At 51.5% G+C, this 18,163-nt stretch overlaps 1 protein-coding gene across 1 annotated transcript in view; it reads left to right on the top strand.

The window, feature by feature from the left end:
- The window catches only part of SEC14L5 (SEC14 like lipid binding 5), a 40,994-nt gene that overhangs the window by 17,104 nt on the left and 5,727 nt on the right, over nt 1-18,163 (top strand). Inside the window, exons 4-15 of the mRNA XM_064726294.1 lie at nt 2,151-2,300; nt 2,408-2,539; nt 4,698-4,826; nt 5,844-6,054; nt 7,685-7,797; nt 12,672-12,861; nt 13,707-13,795; nt 14,175-14,245; nt 14,916-15,087; nt 15,697-15,831; nt 16,799-16,936; nt 17,578-17,823. Coding sequence (XP_064582364.1) covers nt 2,151-2,300; nt 2,408-2,539; nt 4,698-4,826; nt 5,844-6,054; nt 7,685-7,797; nt 12,672-12,861; nt 13,707-13,795; nt 14,175-14,245; nt 14,916-15,087; nt 15,697-15,831; nt 16,799-16,936; nt 17,578-17,823 — 1,776 coding nt within the window. The remainder of the gene's footprint in view (nt 1-2,150; nt 2,301-2,407; nt 2,540-4,697; nt 4,827-5,843; nt 6,055-7,684; nt 7,798-12,671; nt 12,862-13,706; nt 13,796-14,174; nt 14,246-14,915; nt 15,088-15,696; nt 15,832-16,798; nt 16,937-17,577; nt 17,824-18,163) is intronic.

The following is an 18,163-nucleotide window of genomic DNA, read 5'->3' as shown; positions in this document are numbered from 1 at the left end:
CCTGCCATGGCCAGGGGCACCTTTTGCTGTCCCAGGCTGCTCCAACCCTGCCCAGCCTGGCCTTGGGCACTGCCAGGGATCCAGGGGCAGCCACAGCTGCTCTGGGCACCCTGTGCCAGGGCCTCAACACCCTCACAGGGAAGAATTTCTTCCTAACATCTGATTTAAGTGTGTCCTCTTTTAGTTTAAGACCCTTTCCCATTGTCCTATCAAACTGTCCACCTTGCTGTGGAGTTCATTGAGGCAGCATTCTCTCAGGGATGGGCTTTCAGTGACACTTCTTGCAGCTGTGTTGAGGGCACAGGTATGGAGTGACGTGGGACAAACTGCCCAAAACCAGTTGCTAAATATTCTGGTATCCCTGTGACCTCTGAGGTGTTCTCAGCATGCACTGCCCACCTCAGGACTCAGTAACTCAGAATGGGTGGCCTGGGGAGATATTTGTGTATGCTGGAACAGAAGAGACCAGCAAGGTGCAGGCTTTGGCCTCAGGGTAGCCCTGGGTGGTGGTTTGGAGTGTGGAGGGTTGGGACAGGGCAGGTGGAAGCACAAATGGGAGGTGTTGGCTGTGCCTGAGCAGATGAATGGGCAGGTACTGAGGTGTGCAGGTGGGCCTGGAGCAAAGGGCACCAGGAGAGGATGGCTGGGAGTGTCCTGTGGCAATTCCTGACACAGATCCATGAGCTCCCATCCTAACAAATTCAGCTGCACAAAGCAGTGAGTGCTTCTCTTGGCTGGAGCCAGGGGGCTCTGTGTTGGAAACTGTTGGAAACAGTCACTTAGCACGGGAATTTTGGATTTATCTGAACTGGATTTGTTATTGCTGTGATGAGGAGTGACAAGCACAGGTAGAAGAACATGGGAAGAGTTCTCTGAGAAGTGTGGCAAAGCAAGCAGGACCTCGCTGAGGGACTGGGAGAGTTTCAAACCTGCGTGCTCTGTTCTGGCCAGGACTCCAGCTGGCAGCTGCCTGCACTTCCCTCCTGATACTGGAGCAACATGATAATCTGAAATAGCTCCTTTCCCGTCCAGAGGTCTGGGAGCAGATCTGGAATGTGTCCTTAAGTGCCTGGGCTATTTTGGGAGCAGGGACATGAATCTGTGCAGGGACATCCAGGCGTTGCATGGCTGTGTTAATGGGGAGCTGACAGCCCAGCCCAGCTCCAGCACATCACTGTTTGCTTTTGGGCCAGAGAACTCATGGATGCTTTTATTTTTCTGTGCTGTACAAAATGGTGGTGTCTTCTGGAAGGTGGGAAGATGACAGCAGTTCCTGGAGGAATTGCCTTGGAAAGATGGCAGAAACATCTTAGGATGGAAATGTGGAGCTCTGAGTGGAAGGAGAGCACAGGTTTTCTTCCTGGAGCAGCTGCAGTGGAGTTCTGGGCAGCTTGTGCAGCTCCCACATATCTGCAACAGCAGCACAACATGCAAGAGGCTTTTCAGAAATCCAAGGAAAACATTCCATTCTGCAAACATCTTAGAATATAGTAAGAGATGAAGTCAGTGAAGGAGCAGGAGCAGTAGGTACTGCTCATGCAAGTTAACTTCTCTGCAAGTGCCAGGGAAGAGTGGATTGCTGCTAGAGCTGCTAAAGAAGCTTTGGAGAAAGGGCTTTTCACAGGGATGTGCTGATAGAACAGGGAACATTTCAGAGCCAGGACAGAGTTGGTTTAGAAATGGATAAATTGAGGCAAAGTCAGTAGCCAATAATTGGTGGTCTTACCCTTGATAGTTTAGAGCAACAAGAACTGTTTGGCACATCACTTTTTAAGGCTTCATACAGACAGTATTGACCCAGAGATTATAACATTCCAGTCTTTAGCCAGCAGAAATCAGCAGAGCTCTGTTTGCTTTTGCCAGTTAGGAGCTTCTGATGTTGAAGTGATGATTCCCTTCCTAGTATTCTTCAACAACAGGATCCTGTTTCTACTTCATGTGTGAAGGGAAAGTTATGTTAGGACATGTTTGGCTGGTGACTGACATGGTGCTGTCCCTGCTTGTACCTACTGTGCTTTAACTTCACCTCTGAGAAAACTGAGGATAACTCCAGGGTTCTGTTTTGTTGGACTTTCACTGCAAGGGAATCAATTGAAGGAGTTAAAATTGATTTACCCAACAGCTGAAATTTACTTTATTTTCACTTCTAGGCCTACGAGAAACGCTTTCCTACGTGCCCAGAGATCCCAGTGTTCCTGGGGAGTGAAATCCTGCACGAATCCCGGAGCGAGGACGGAGCCATCCACGTCATCGAGCGCAGCTGCAAGCTGAACGTGGACGCTCCCAGGCTGCTGAAGAAGGCAGGTGGAACCTGGGGAGCAGAGAGGCCTGCATCCTGTGGGCTGGCTCAGCTAGATAAAGGCTCCTAAAGCTACTCTTGCCTCTCAGTGTTTCCCCTGCTGTTCAGATTGCAGGGGTGGAGCACGTGTTCTTCATCCAGAGGAACACGGTGAACTGGAGGGAGCGGACGCTGCGCATCGAGGCCCACAACGAGACCTTTGCCAACAGGGTGGTGGTCAGGGAGACCTGCAGCTACTCAGTGAGAGCCCTGCTGGGGCTGCCTGTGCTGGGAGGGGGCAGCTGTGCACCCACACACGGGGGGAAGGTGCCTGGGTGGGTTTGAGCACTCCTGCAGCAATGGGATTGGAGACTCTGGGGCTGGAAAGGCTGTTGGGTCCTGGGTGTGGGATTGTTCAGTTGCTTTGGAGAGACAGGACCAGGAGGAATGGCTTCCCACAGACAAATTGCACTTTAGGAAGGAATTCTTCCTTGTGAGGGTGGGCAGGCCCTGGCACAGGGTGCCCAGCACAGCTGTGGCTGCTCCTGGATCCCTGGCAGTGCCCAAGGCCAGGTAGGACAGGGCTTGGAGCAGCCTGGGACAGTGGAATTTCTTCCTGCCCATGGCAGGGGGTGGAACTATTTGGCTTTTAAGGTCTTGATGATCTTAAAGGTCTCTTCCAACCTAGTGATTCTGTGTGTCCATCCAAACCATTCTGTGCTTTCATAGGGCTTGAGAAACTCCTTCAGGTTGATTGTGATTCCCTGCCTGGAGTGAAAGTGGAAAACAGAATTGGTACTCCAGAACTGCTGGTGTTCCCTCAGTTTCTTTTTGATTGAAATTCAGGCTGAGAAAAACATCTAGAGCTTGGGCATGTCTATAAATCTGGATGTCTAGAATTAAACCCTTATTGTTCGTTATTATATCTAGAATTAAACCCTTACTGTTCATTATTATATCTAGAATTAAACCCTTACTGTTCATTATTATGAGGGCCTGAGCGAAGCCTGACAATTTATTTTGCCCACAAATAAGTGAAAGTTTTGGCACCTTGTTTGTCATTATTTTTGTGCTCTAAAGATGTGGAGAAAGGATTTGAGCCTTATTTGTGGCCAGGCTGTCTCCCTGTGTGGCTGTTTCTGTGCTGTTTCACTGCAATGCTGCTCTGAGGGCCCAGCCACCATGAAACAGCTCAGGTGTTTCTGGAAGCAATCAGATCCTGCTTGTCTTTCCTTACACTAATGTCCAGCTCCTGTTACCTACCTGCCCTTTTGGCAACTGGACAGCAGCTCAGCTTCTTCTGACTAAACAGGCTGTGAGGAGCTTCAGGAAGAGGAGGAGTGGAAAGCTGTGAACATTTTGGATGGTGAGGGTGTTCCTGGGCCAGAGATCCCTTGGTGGCTGCAGAAGGCCACCTAAAAACTGCCAAAAAACATCCTAAAAACTGCTGTAAATTAAACTTCCATCATTATCAAAGGCACTGATAGGTCTGAAATGCTCCCAGGTCAGCTCTGAGATTGTTACACTTGCTGATTTTGGCTGTGTCCTTAGGAAGGAAACGTCAGCATCTGGGCTTTGAGGGGAACAGGGTGGGAGCTGCTGGCTGCATCCTCAAGATGGTTCCCTGCTCTATTTTTACCAGTTCCCTTTTCCCTGCCAGAGTGCACCGGAAGCAGGTTTATTCTCATCTTTCCTTCTCTGCAGCCTTCTCTGAGGCAACTTGGAGAAATATGATCCTGCTCCTGCAGTTACTTAATATCTCCCTGGGGAATTTGTCCTTTATGGTATCTCTGTGTGGGGGCTGGAGTTGTTTTTCTTTCCTGTCAGTTTGTGAACAGCAGCACCTGCAGAGAGGAGGCAGAGCCTTCTCAGGAAAGGGTTAAGTTTGAAAGAGGGAAGGATTCTGTCATATATAGAGCAGCAGAGGGGAAATGAGGGAAAGGTGTGTGTTGAGCTGGAGAGTGGGGAATCTCCCTGCTCTGCCATGTCCCCAGTGTTTTGGGGAGAAGGCTGATGTTAGTGGCTGAGTCTCCCATCCAAAACTAAAAAAGAAACCTGGTTTGCATTTTTCTTCTTTGCAGGTGTAAGAGTTTTAATTGCATGTTCCACAAGGCCATCTCTGTCTTTCCATAAGGAGACTTTGATATGAATGCTTGATGTGGGCAGTTCCACTGCTGTTTTTGTCAGTTCAGCTCTGCTGAGGCAGGGATGGATTTAAATCTTGATTTCCTTGTGCATGTGAAGATTGTTGGGTTAGCAAAAGTCTGGATGTCCAGTTCACAAAGGGTTCTCACAAGGGGAATGAACCTGGCTGGTGACTCCAGGTGTGGCAGTGCCTCCTCTGCCCCCTCTCTGTGGTGCCAGGGCCATGAGCCCTCTGCCCCCATCCCTCCTGTGTGTTGTGTTCCCCTGGCTGCAGGTTCACCCTGAGAATGAGGACTGGACCTGCTTTGAGCAGTCAGCCTCCCTTGACATCAAATCCTTTTTTGGCTTTGAAAGCACTGTGGAAAAAATTGCCATGAAGCAGTACACCTCCAACATCAAACGGGTAAGGTGGGCTCCCCTGGCTGTCCCTGGGCTCCCCTGGCTGTCCCTGGGCCTCCCTGGCTGTCCCTGGGCCTCCCTGGCTGTCCCTGGGCTCCCCTGGCTGTCCCTGGGCCTCCCTGGCTGTCCCTGGGCCTCCCTGGCTGTCCCTGGGCCTTTCTGGCTGTCCCTGGGCTCCCCTGGCTGTCCCTGGGCTCCCCTGGCTGTCCCTGGGCTCCCCTGGCTGTCCCTGGGCTCCCCTGGCTGTCCCTGGGCCTTTCTGGCTGTCCCTGGGCTCCCCTGGCTGTCCCTGGGCCTCTCTGGCTGTCCCTGGGCCTCTCTGGCTGTCCCTGGGCTCCCCTGGCTGTCCCTGGGCTCCCCTGGCTGTCCCTGGGCCTCCCTGGCTGTCCCTGGGCCTCCCTGGCTGTCCCTGGGCCTTTCTGGCTGTCCCTGGGCTCCCCTGGCTGTCCCTGGGCTCCCCTGGCTGCCTGAGCACCCAGGCCCTCTGTTTGCCTTTCTGTAAACACACCCAGTGGATCTCTGTGCCCTTGCTTGTGGCTCTGGAGTCCCTCAGGTGGGCCAAGGAAGGCAAAGAGCCCAGAGCAGGCAGAGCTGGCTGGGATGTGGCTGTGCAGGGATGGAGCAGGCACTGGGTGCTGTGGGTGCTGGGCACTGAGCACACTCTTTTGTGCAGGAAGGGAAAGTGCTGGGTGAAAAACACTCCCTGTGTCTCCAGAGCTTGGGCTTGGGACAGCTGCTCTGGGTGCAGAGGAACAAGGCAGCTAATTGGGTTTGGGGGCAGGAGGATGGGGTAAAAGTGTTAGAAAGGCAGCTGCTTCCATAACTGGGATTTGCCTGGCCATTGTAATTCATCATTCACGGGGGGCTTGGATACTGGAGGTTTTTTGACAGGATCATGGGGATGGAAGGAGAGATTTCCCCTCTGTTTATCCTTAGCAGCATTCATCATCTGTCCTGAGCAAACTCCAGCGCCTTGCTGGCTTTGCAGGAGGCTTTTCCTAACGAGAGTTCTCCCCTGCAGGGCAAGGAGGTGATCGAGCACTACCTGAAGGAGCTGATCTCGCAGGGGATCACGTTCATCCCTCGCTGGAGCCCTCCCGCGGCGGAGGAGGAGCGAGCCCCGGCTCCGGGGCGGGCCCCCGGTGCCGCCCCGCAGGAATCCGGGGCTGCTGGCACCAGCCGGGACCCTCCTGGCAGCCCCTGCCCGCCCCCCGAGCCTGCCAGCCCCGACGGTAGGCACTGCTGCTCTCACTGACCCACCAGCTTATTTCCATTTCTCTTGGCATCAGGTTTTTCGTCTGGAGTGTGGGGGAGGAGGAGGAGGGAAAGCTATTTTCTTTTTTCAAGGAAAATAAACAATGGAACTTTTTCTTTCCCCTAAAACAAAAAAGCTGTGCAGGCAGTATGTTTTGGAGCTTAGAAAAAAAATTAGGTTTGATCAGGTATTTTATACTTTAAACTAGAGAAGGTGCCTTCAGTATGCTGGAATTAAATATTTTATCTGTTCCAAAATTAATATTCTTGGGGACAGGTTTGGATGGTTTTTGGCCCTGTATCTGGCCAAGACAAACTTGAGGAATGTCTCCTAATGCATTTTTCCCACAAAATGCCTGAATCAAACTTTATCTTACCATGTGTTGGTCTGATGATATTTTCTAGACTAAATAAAAGACTTCTCTGGCAAAAAGAAATAGGAGGGACCTTTAAATCCAGAGTTGTTGTAATAGAAACAGTTGTCATTCCTGAGAAGGAAAGGCAGCACATGTTTTGCTGAGTAACTAGGCAAAAAGCTTGGAATTCGGAAATATCAGTAGTTCTTCTCTCACCTGCCATTCTCTGGGAGCTTTTCTGGAAAAAGATAGAGAAAAATCTGGAAAATCCACAGAGAAGCTGATTAGGAGAAATGTTTGAGATTAATGTTGTCCTCAGAGTGGTGGGTCCCAGCTAGCAGAAGAGGAGAGTAGCCCTTATTTTTGTGCCCGTATTCCTGCTCAGGACAGGATTAGCTCCCCTGGGCCTGCTCCCCACCTTGCTGGCTCTGGGGGTTCCATGGGATGTCTCACTTCCAAATGCAATTTCTGTTATCCTGCTTATCCTGTGGGTGTCCAGGCCTCCTTCTGGAGGTGATGGCATCTACTGGAACCTTGTGCCTGACAAAGAGCCAGCTCTGAGGTGTCCCCAGCCCTGCTTCCCGTGCCTTCCACCCCATCTGCTGCTTGGGCTGCTCCCCCCGGCTGCCCTGTTCTGCTGGCTGGCAGCTGCCAGCCCTGGCTGACACATCCCCTGTCACATCCCTCTGTCACATCCCTCTGTCCCTCGGTGCTGGCAGTCACCAACCCCTTGTCCTTTGTCTGTGAGCTGGAGGAGCTGCTGGGTGTGCACAGGACTTCTCCTCCTGCCAGAATCCTCCCTGGCTGTCAGAAATGTGCTCTTGTTCTCCCTCAGTCTCTGGTGTCCCTGGGCAGAAGAATGGCTTGGTTTCCCAGCAAGCCACTTGTCACTGCAGTTGTGGGTGAGATTGAGGACACGTGGAGATGGAAGTGCCCAGGTCTTGGAGTGCTTGGTGAGCTGAGTGCCAGAGCTCATGAGAGATCTTTTAAAGCTCCTGCTGGAGCAATTCAGGGCTGAATGGAATATTGGAACCAGAGCCAGGTGGAGTGATCCAGCTGTGATCCAGCACATGCTGCCATGGCCTCGTGCCCCAGTCACCAGGAGAGTGTCCCTCCCTCCTTCCCTCAGGCTGCTGGGATGAGGCTTCTGAGCAAATCCCATGTAAACCATAGGGAGCCCAATGTGCAGAAGCACCTGCTCCCCTCCCTGCTGGCTGTGCCACTCTGCCCTGAGCTGTTGTGTCCCCTGCAGGTGACAAACTGGACGCTGACTACATCGAGCGCTACCTGGGCCAGCTGACCCCGCTGCAGGAGAGCTGCCTGATCCGCCTGCGCCAGTGGCTCCAGGAGACCCACAAGGGAAAGGTGGGCAGGGCACTGAGGGGCATCCCCAGCTGGGATGGGTGCACAGAGACACTGGGGAATGAGAGGCTGCAGTGTGACACCAGGAAGGGACCTGGGGGTGCTGGTGGATGTTGAGCTGAGCATGAGCCCAGAGTCACTGAGGGCACTGTCCTGCTCTGCTCTGTGCCACAGTGGCCTCACCTCTAGTCCTGGACACCACAGTATCAGAAGGATCTAAAGCTGTCAGAAAGTGTCCAAAGGAGGAACATGAGGGTGGGGAAGGGTCTCAAGGGGAAGCCACAGGAGGAGCAGCTGAGGACACTTGGTTTGTTCAGCTGGAGGAGAGGAGATGGAGCACAGAGCTCCCAGGGGCTGCAGCTCCTCCTGAGGAGCAGCTCCAACCTCTGCTCTGTGAGCAGGGACAGGAAATGATTGGAACTGTGCCAGGGCAGGTTTTGGTTGGAAATCAGGAGAGGTTCTTTCCCCAGAGGGTGCTGGCACTGCCCAGGCTCCCCAGGGAATGGGCACAGCCCTGAGGCTGCCAGAGCTCCAGGAGAGCTTGGGCACTGCCCTCAGGCTCAGGGTGGGATGGTTGGGGTGTCTGTGCAGGGCCAGGAGTTGGACTGGATGATCCTTGTTGGGTCCCTTTTTGCCCAAGGAAATTCCCTGGTTCTCTGATACTTCCCTGAGAAGCAGCACTGAGGGCCAGGTGTGTCTCTGCTCTGCTGGAATGTCCTGGGCTCCTTTTGGGTAAAGGAAAGTCTCTGTCAGACCAGCAGGGTAACTGATAGATGGCTGGCAAAAGAAAGGGTCTAGAGCAGCTTGAATGCTTCAAAAGGGGTTTAACTCCAGATTTCCTGATGAAGAGGGATTAGGAGGGAAGGAAAGAAGGACCAAGGATAGCACCAGAGAGAGTAGTTGGGTGGGCTGAGTGGATAAAGGATGCTGAGGAAGAGGAGCAAGTGATCCTGCTTGGAAGCAGAGAACAGCTGGATGAGGTTTCAACTGGCTTAGAAGGAATCAGCTCAGTCAGGATGGGTTAGGTGAGGTGCTCTGCATTCCTGGTTTGGGAAGATTTTCATTCTTGTTCCTTTACCTGGCCTTTCCAAAACACACTGCTGCTTACAGGGAGCTTTACCAATCCTGCATGCTGTGCTGTGTGTCTCAGAGCTGAGCATGTCTCATCTGAGTACAGGGAGTCTGAACATGATTTAGAATGCTGTTTTTTCTTGGAAAAGTGAATGTGAATCACCTCTGTAGAAATCAAATGTAACAAAGATTTAGTGCTATTGTCTGAAGTTCCCTTGTGTGTGAGCAGGCGGGTTTGGTTGGTAGCCAGGAATGTGGATGGAGAAACAGCTCCCAGCAAACCTCACTGTGAAGAGAGCAGGAGGTGTTGGGGCAGTGTCAGAGGCTCCCAGCAGCTGATAAGCTCCAGACACCAACAGTGCTGTTGAATTGTCAGAGCTGATAAATTCCCACCCCAAACAGTGTACAGTGGCATCAGCAGCAGCAGCTTGGATACCTTGGACAGAATGGTGGGGGCTGCTGGAGGCAGGTAGAGACTGCAGGAACAGATGTGTGATATATAATATATTGTATGTGTGATATATAATATATTGTATGTGTGATATATAATATATTGTATGTGTGATATATAATATATTGTATGTGTGATATATAATATATTGTATGTGTGATATATAATATATTGTATGTGTGATATATTGTTGAAGTGAAGGGAGACGACTCACCTTTGTTGGTCAGCATCGACTCCAGTTTATTGATCAAATTTGACACCTTTTATAACAGTGCTAATTCACTTCATGCATATTGCAAAATCTGAGCTCCTGATAGGCTGTAGAGAAAACTTCAACTCCTCCTTTTGTTTCCAATACCAAGATTTGTGTTCTCAAAACTTACTTTTACTTTCCCAAAACAGCCAAAGATAGAATATTTACCTGTTATGAGAAAACTGTCTGAGAACCCTGAGAACCTAGTTGTTTACAGAAACAGGCTGTGAGAATTTGCTCCTCACAGCTGCCTTTTAAGCCATTTCTGAAAAAATCTCCAACAATATATAATATATTGTATATGTGATATATAATATATGGTATATGTGATATATAATATATTGTATATATACACACCTGATGTAGCAAAGGACCCCCTGAGGGGCTGTGACACCTCGTGGCAGCTGCTCTTGTGTCCCTGTGATGCTCTGCCCCTGAGGAAGGAGCTGGGGCAGTGAGTGAGCTGTGTGAGCAGGAACAGCCTCACCAAGCAAAGGGCTCTGCTGGAAGCTGCTTTGGTCTGTGTCTGCTCTGATCCTCCAGTCAGATGGGAGGCCCTGGACAGGCAGGGTCAGTCCCCAGGTGTGAGTGGGCTCTCAGAGAGCACAGGAGGCTTTCATGGAGCCCTGGACAGTGAAGTGGTGTGGGCTCCACTGGGGTGGGAGATCTCTCACCTTGTGGGTCCTGGATGGGAGGACATCCCAGAGACAGGGAGGCTTTGTCCCTGCAGGGATCCTGCTTTCACCTGGAACAGGCACCACCTAAACCTTTGTTTAGGTTGAAAAGTATCAACCCACAGGTTGGTTTTCCCCCTCCATGTCAGAGGCTGGGGAAGGAAAAGGTGAGAGCACATAAGCCAAATGTGGAGCAGCTGCCCCTTGGTGCCTGGGGCTGGGCAGGGAGTGGCAGCCCCTGTCCCCTGGGCAGTGCAGCTGAATCCTGAGCTCTGGGGACACTGGAGCTGCCTCTGGGTGGCCTTGCTGACCCTGTCCCCAGGAGTTTGTGGCACACAGGAGGGGAGGTGCTGGCTGCTGAAACTTCACATTGAACCCCCTGACTGCTCAGCTGCTTCTCCTGATTCCCTGACAGAGCAGGCCAAAATCAGGAGCTTCTCCTGCAAGGCTGGGCTTGTCCCTGGAGAGGCTCTTACCTTGCTGTGACAATCTGTTCTTTTAATTCAGAGCAGGGATGGCCTTATTCCTCTATCAGAAATTATCAAAAAATAGATCTCCTGTTTCTTGGAAAATGGCCCTTTTTATTTTTGTCCTCTGTCCTATTTCACTATCTTTTCCCCATTCCTTCCAAAGCAGACATTACCTTTACAATCAGATATGTTGTTCCTTAAAAAATCTGAGGAGTTGAAGGAACAAACTGTAAATGGTGTTAAAATTGCAGCAGCTTAAAGCTCTGTTCAAGGCTTTGCAGCATGCAGGAGAGTGCAGCAGTTTTACCAGGGAATACAAAAGCAGGCTGAAATTAAACCTTCATTTTCTTGCATGTGGGAGTTACTGCTTTGGTTGGACAAGGATAAAAGATTAATTCTGCTGTGGAATGAGTCTTCTTGGAGCTTCCTGCCTTTGGTCCAAACTGAAGTGCTGGATTTGCCTCTTGCCTGGAGCCCTGCACAGGGGAGGTTTGAAACAGGAAAATATCAAACCTTGCACCAGCCATCCCTCTCCTGCAGGGATCCAGGAGCTGTTGTGGGTGTCTGGGCTGGGCCTGATGAGTGACAGCTGCCTCTGAGCAGCAGGAACACAATCCTGAATTATCTGATGAGCACTCTGCTGGCTTTAAACTTGCTGTCATACTGAATTCCTGTACATACTCCTGAGATCATCTTTGGGAAGGCTGCCCTCTCCTTCCCAGGACACACAGAGGCAGTGTTAGAACCAGTGTTAACCTCCCCCCTGCTCCTAAGGTGCTTCAGGATTGGTTTAGGCTGCCTGAACTCTGCCCCTTCTGTAGGTGAGCCAATTCTTACCATCTCTTGCTTGTCAATCCAAGATTGCTCCCTCCTGACACAGCTGCCAGCCTTGCTTTCTACCCAGCTTCCTGTTTCCCTGAGCATGGCAGTGGACAAACAAAGGAGCTTTGACTGCTGAACATGGGGGTTTGTGTTCCAGCAGGGCTGGGAGTGCTTGGCTTGTGCTAGCACAACATGGGTACTCTGGAAGAGACAATCCCTGCTCCACAGAGCTGGATTTTTATGGAAACTTGTAGAGAATGAGGCCAAGCACTTTTGGAGAAGTTGGAGTGAGGGACTGTGAATCCAGCAGCACATGCAGCTCTAATCCAGTTGGATTTGCAGCTGACAGGCTCTTAGTCAGATTTGGCACTTCTGTGGGATCCATCGGGTTTGTTGTTAATTCCTGGTGCTTGGCACTCCTGCCAAGCTGTCTTTGATTCCTCAGCTGAAGAGAACATGGTAGATCTGGAGGGAGGTTGGGATAAGCCATTCTGCAGACTTGCTTTGGGAAGCTTTTGTGCCTGTGATGTGAGGATTAGTGCTAGTGCTGGGTGAGTGATTGGGAGAGGGTGTGTTGTAGTTTGGGCTGATTTGGATCAAGAGTTATTGTGGTGTAATGGGGCAGGGAAGCCTTTGAAGCTCTCAGCAGCTTTCCTGTCCCAACACCAGCAGCAGGGCCTGCACAAGAGCTGGAATTGGTACTGGTGGCATCATTCAGACTGCCCAGTTGTGATTCCCTGCAGTGCCTCTGTGCTCAGTGTGTTACCTGTGGCTGTTTGGTACCTGTTCCCATCCTGTGCTGATTGCCCTGGGCAGATGAACTTGCAGCTCCCTGACTTTCACGCAGTATTTTAGAGATCCTTGTGGATAACCAGCCAAGGGAAATATCAGCCAGGCCAGGGAATTGTACTGGGAAGGGCTTCCCACAGGCAGTGAAGTGAGCTGGTCCCTGCTGTTGTGCTCCTGCACCCTCTGCTGCTTCCAGCTGGGTTAGCTGCCGAGGGAGGGAGGCAGAAGGGAACTTAAATGTTTCCTGTCTTACTTTGAAGAGATTAAAAACTGGTGTCAACTGCAGCCTGCTCTGCAGGCCCGATGGGACATGGCAGTGCTGATCCTGGGGCTGTGTCTCCTGGCAGATCCCCAAGGATGAGCACATCCTGCGGTTCCTGCGCGCCCGCGACTTCAACATCGACAAAGCGCGGGAGATGCTGTGCCAGTCGCTGGCCTGGCGCAAGCAGTACCAGGTGGATCTCATCCTGCAGTCCTGGAGACCCCCAGCCCTGCTGCAGGAGTACTACACTGGGGGCTGGCACTACCAGGACAAAGGTGAGGATGGCTGGCTGGGGGCTGTGTACAAATCACAAACGGGATGGGACTGCTGGAACGTGCCTTGAGCTGTTTGATTTTCCACCACCACTCTCATTACATGGCTATGACAATGGGAAGATGCCAGCAGCAGACCAAGAACTCAGTGTTACAACTTACTTTAAAAGTTTTCTGCCCAATCACACAAAGCAAAAGCACACTGACAGTAGTTCTATCCAATCACTATAAGCACAGGTACCTCTGGTTAAACACTGCTTGCTTATTTTGGATACAATACCTGCTTGTGAGCCTTAAAACACAATGCACAGAGCTCCATTATTAAGCTTAAAACTTCCTAACATCTCACTAGATAAACTTTTCTGCAGCTTAGGGAGTTATTCTAGACAAGCATTAATACACAGACCATTGTTCTATTTATCCTTACATTCCTACATTTTACATCATTTTTCTGCTGACCTATCCTATGGCTACTGCTCAGCTCTAATCACAGTCCTGCTGTCTCTGAGGCCTGCCTTTTGCAGCTTTCCCAAAACCCTCTGATTTTATGGAGGGTTATTTTATTTTATGCCCCTGGCACCTCACTGGTGGCCTGGGATGTTGAGGAAAGCTGTATTGACATGTTTAAAGTTAACAAAGCAGTTCAGTGCCTGTGAGCAGCCACTCTGCTTCCCTGTAATTGTATTTCCTCTGCACAGATCAGTCAGTGCAAAGCAATTTCTCTGAACAGGTTGCTTTTGGCAGTGATTTTTATCCTTTTCCAATATTTAATGTGGCTTTTAAAAAGGGTATGAGAGTGATATCCTGGGAGACTAAAGCTTTGCCCTCTCTAACCCCTTTGTTTGAAGATGGGCGGCCGCTCTACATCCTCCGCCTCGGGCAGATGGACACCAAGGGTTTGGTGAAGGCCCTGGGAGAGGAGTCCCTGCTGCGACACGTGAGCTGGGCCTCTGTGTGCCACTGTCCCCTCAGGGTGCTGGGAACTCTTGGCATGGTGCATCAGGAATCCTGGAATGGTTTGGGTGGGAAGGGACCTTAAAGTTCATCTCACCCCACCCTGTCATGGGCAGGGACACCTCCCACCATCCCAGGCTGCTCCCAGCCCTGCCCAGCCTGGCCTGGGGCACTGCCAGGGATCCAGGGTGGGCACCCTGTGCCAGGGCCTGCCCACCTTCACAGGGAACAATTCCTAATTTCCAATATCCCCTCTAACCCATCCCTCTGCTTTCTGTATTTTTTTAAATAAGATCTCTAAGCCATCCTGGTTACTCAGCCATTCTCAGGCTGATCCCTGTCTGTGCTGTCTTTGATTCCAGGTTCTGTCCATTAATGAGGAGGGACAGAAGAGATGTGAGGAAAACACCAACATCTTTGGCCGCCCCATCACGTCAGTATCATTGGTTTATCATTGGTTTATCATTGCTTAATCATTGGTTTATAACTGATTTATATTGGTTTTCCTGAGCCCTTGCAGACCCTCAGTGCCATGGTGAAGGATGCTGCTGTGGTTTGGGGTGATGTCTTTAGGGTTACAGTGCAGACAGCAATGTGTCTGTGGTCCCCATCTAGCCCATAAAATATTTATATATTTATTTGTTGGACTTAAATGCAGACAAATTCTGCAGTTTTGTTGGAAAGCAAGTGTTGATCCTTCCTTACATCATTTTTATAGCCCATCTCAGATTAATTTAATCTTTCTGTCTTGGTGATTTTAATCCACATCTTTGAAATTCTGGGTTTTTTAATACAGGAGCCTGTCTGCCAGATTCCACCTTCATTAAAATGCATTTTTACATTATTTTTAGCAATAGGCCTGCATTACCTTCACCACCTTCTTCCAGAGTGACAGATGTTCCTGCCCTTGGGGTTGGGTGTGTGTTACCTGGAGCTCACCTGGATTCTGCTGCCCAAGTGGAGATGTGCTTTTACTGGAGCTGCTCATGTCCCAACAGGCTTCCCTGGGTCCTGCAGGGGCTGTGGGGTCACTGTGGATCCTGAACTGAGCAGCCACCACACTCTGCAGTTCTGACAGGTCTTTTTCTGCCTGTTTATTTTAGATCCTGGACGTGCCTGGTGGACTTGGAAGGGCTCAATATGAGGCACCTCTGGCGGCCTGGGGTGAAGGCCCTGCTCAGGATCATCGAGGTGGTGGAGGACAACTACCCTGAGACCCTGGGGAGGCTCCTGATTGTGAGGGCTCCACGGGTCTTCCCTGTGCTCTGGACCCTGGTGGGTGAAAGCTGGGCTCTGCAGGGTCACAGATGGCTGCATCAGCAGAGGCAGGGAGGGAAAATCTCCAGGCAGCTCCTGGGGAGCTCCTGAAGAGCCACAGCAGAACCAGGCCATGGGGTGCCTGCAGCTCACTGGGCTCTGGTCACTGCCATCCACCAGGACAGGATGAGAAACCTGGATCAGAATTGCCCATTCCACCCAAACTTGGTGGGCTTTCATACAGATGGGAAAAGACAGATACCTTTTAATCTTATGCTGTAGGACACTGAAGGGTAATAAGTAGTAATAATCAGTAGTAAATAATAAATCTGGTTCTGCCTGGTGCCTGCTGACTGCTCTGGCAGTGTGAGAACATGGTTGTCACATTTCTTGTGAGGTTTGTGGGTGAGGCAGTGACTGCAGACTTGCATTACATGAAGCAGAAGGTGTTGTGAGATGGTGATACAGGGAGAGAGAGAACATTTTCAGTTTGTTATCCCTCTCTCTGGGAAGTGCCTCAGAGCTGTGAAGCTCTGCACACTGCTGAGACGTGTCATGAGATGGCTCAGCCAGTGTCCCCAGCTGCCCTCAGTGACAGCCATGTCCTGTGTGCCCTTTGTCTTGCAGGTCAGTCCCTTTATCAATGAGAACACAAGGCAGAAGTTCCTCATCTACAGTGGCAATAACTACCAGGGCTCAGGAGGGCTGGTGGATTATGTGGACAAGGATGTGATCCCAGACTTCCTGGGAGGAGACTGCATGGTGAGTTTTCCTTCCTCTTGTGCAGATGCAATCTGGAGCTGATTTCCTGTTCCTCGCCCCCCTGGCCTTCCACTGCCTTCTGGAAGGGGTTAAGCCTCAGTGCTGGCCAGCATGGCCCTACTGTGGGCACAGGGCAGTTCATTTGGGCACACAGGGCTGCCCCTGCAGTGCTGGTGCTGCCCTGGGGTCCTGGGGTGTAGGAGTGTTGGGGGGTAGCACAGTGGGGACAGAGACAGAGATCTCTGCAGCCAGGTCAGGAACTTGGGGTTCATTGCAAAGGGCCTGGGGCAGGGCCCTGCTGGGAGCTGCAGCCACAGCTCAGAGCAGGCTGAGAGAGGAGAGGGAGAGAGGGTGAGAGAGCAAGGTTCCCATTACAATACAATAAATCTTCTTCTGTGTTGAATATTCTAATTCTCACTAACCAATCTAGTACAAGACACAAATCCTACAGCATTTCCATACAGCCTGTAAGAATCATTACATTACCATACTGTGTTACATTTTAAACCCTATAAACTCCTCTTTGGGCCCCTTCTGCCAAGCTGTAGGGTCTGCTCTGACCCTTGGGCCTGTCTGCAAGCAGAGGGTGTTGTTCCATCAAAAGGGGATCACCTTCAGCTGGCCACACCATTGTTTTCCAGTTGTTCAGTAACTGAGGGATCTCAAAGCTTGCTTTCATTTCAATCTCACTTATAGTTTCTATATTCTCAAAATCTTTTGCCAGACAATCCTATTTATAAGGCTTTCCTGTTTCACCTTCCCCAGCACTGGAGCAGGGTCAGAGCACAGCTCTCTGCAGGGAGCTCACAGAAACCTCAGTGGTTCCCATGAGCTCAGAGCCCAGTGCAGTTCTGGCCCAGCTGAGGGCTCAGCCCGTGTCTGACAGCAGCAGGAGTTGCTGCCTCACTGCTGGAGCATGCTGAGCCCCTGTCTGTCTGTCTGTCTGTCTGTCTGTGTGATGTTGCAGTGCACTGTCTCAGAGGGGGGGCTGGTCCCCAAGTCCCTGTACCAGAGCGAGGACGAGCCCGAGAACTCGGATCACATCCGCCTGTGGACAGAAACCATCTACCACTCTGCCAGTGTCCTCAGAGGAGCCCCACACGAGGTACAGAGCTCACCTGAGCTGCTGGGGTGGCACAGTGACATGTGTCCCCTCTGCTGGGCTGGCTGCAGCAGCCAGGGGCTCCCAGCACAGGGGGCTCAGCAGCAGCTGCTGTTCCTGCACGGGAGCAGTTGCACGTGTGGGAGTGAAGAGCAGCAGTGGCTCTTATCTCTGCTGTGGCCTGATCTTCTGTAAGGTCTAGTCTTCTCCTCCTCCTCCTCTTGGGAGAAATAAAGGGCTCTCAGTGTTCCTTGTGATAGTTCAACTCCCATTCCCAGCTGGGACAGTAATGGGGGTGATAAAGGGAGGTGTGTGCTGGGAGTCACCAGGAAACAGGATGTCCCAAAAAGGAGCAAATCAGTGTCAGATCAGTCTTCTGGCCTCTGATGGGGTAGTCACTCTGATTTGGCTCTTTCCTCCGTTCCACTGAAGTTTTCCTAGAACAAGTTACTCATTTATAAGCTACTCTGGTATGGGGAGAAAAGGTAAAAACACCAGAGTGGGTGTACTGTGGGAGGTGGTGTGTGTCTCCCTCAGGAACCAAGACCAGCTGAAGGATTGTGAGCCGAGTTTGCCCCAGAGTGGGGAGGAGCACAGTGCTGAGCACCTGACCCTGCAAGGGGCTTGTTCTGTTCCTTTCTCAGATACTCGTGGAGATCCTGGAGGGGGAATCTGTCATCACCTGGGACTTTGACATCCTGAAGGGAGATGTGGTGTTCAGCCTCTTCCACTCCAAACGAGCTCCTGAGCCGAGTCACAAAGAAGCCACAGCACCAAGTCCCTGTGGTGCAGGGGACAACGTGCAGCTCATTGACAAGAGCTGGGTGCTGGGGGTGGATTACAGCAGGGTGGAGTCTCCCCTGGTCTGCAGGGAAGGAGAGAGCATCCAGGTCAGAGGGCTGGGCTCCTGCCATGGCCTCAGGGTCCTGCCAGCTCCAGAGTGGAGTGGTGGGAGGGAATTGATGGTGTGGGAAATCAGGAACTGCTGGAAAAGGGGGCTGTGGTCATTCCCAGCAGCAGGAGGGGGGGATTCTGCCCCACTCAGGTGAGACCCCACCTGCAGAGCTGCCCCAGCCCTGGGGCCCAGCACAGGAAGGACCTGGAGCTGCTGGAGAGAGTCCAGGGGAGCCCATGGAGACACCCCAAGGGCTGGAGCCCCTCTGGAGCCAGGCTGGCAGAGCTGGGGGTGCTCACCTGGAGAGGAGAAGCTCCAGGGACACCTCAGAGCCC

This window comes from Zonotrichia leucophrys, chromosome 14 (genome assembly GCF_028769735.1).
Source record: "Zonotrichia leucophrys gambelii isolate GWCS_2022_RI chromosome 14, RI_Zleu_2.0, whole genome shotgun sequence".
Taxonomy (NCBI): domain Eukaryota; kingdom Metazoa; phylum Chordata; class Aves; order Passeriformes; family Passerellidae; genus Zonotrichia; species Zonotrichia leucophrys.
Note: the sequence above shows the minus strand (reverse complement) of the source record. Positions and strands in the feature narration are given on the sequence as shown.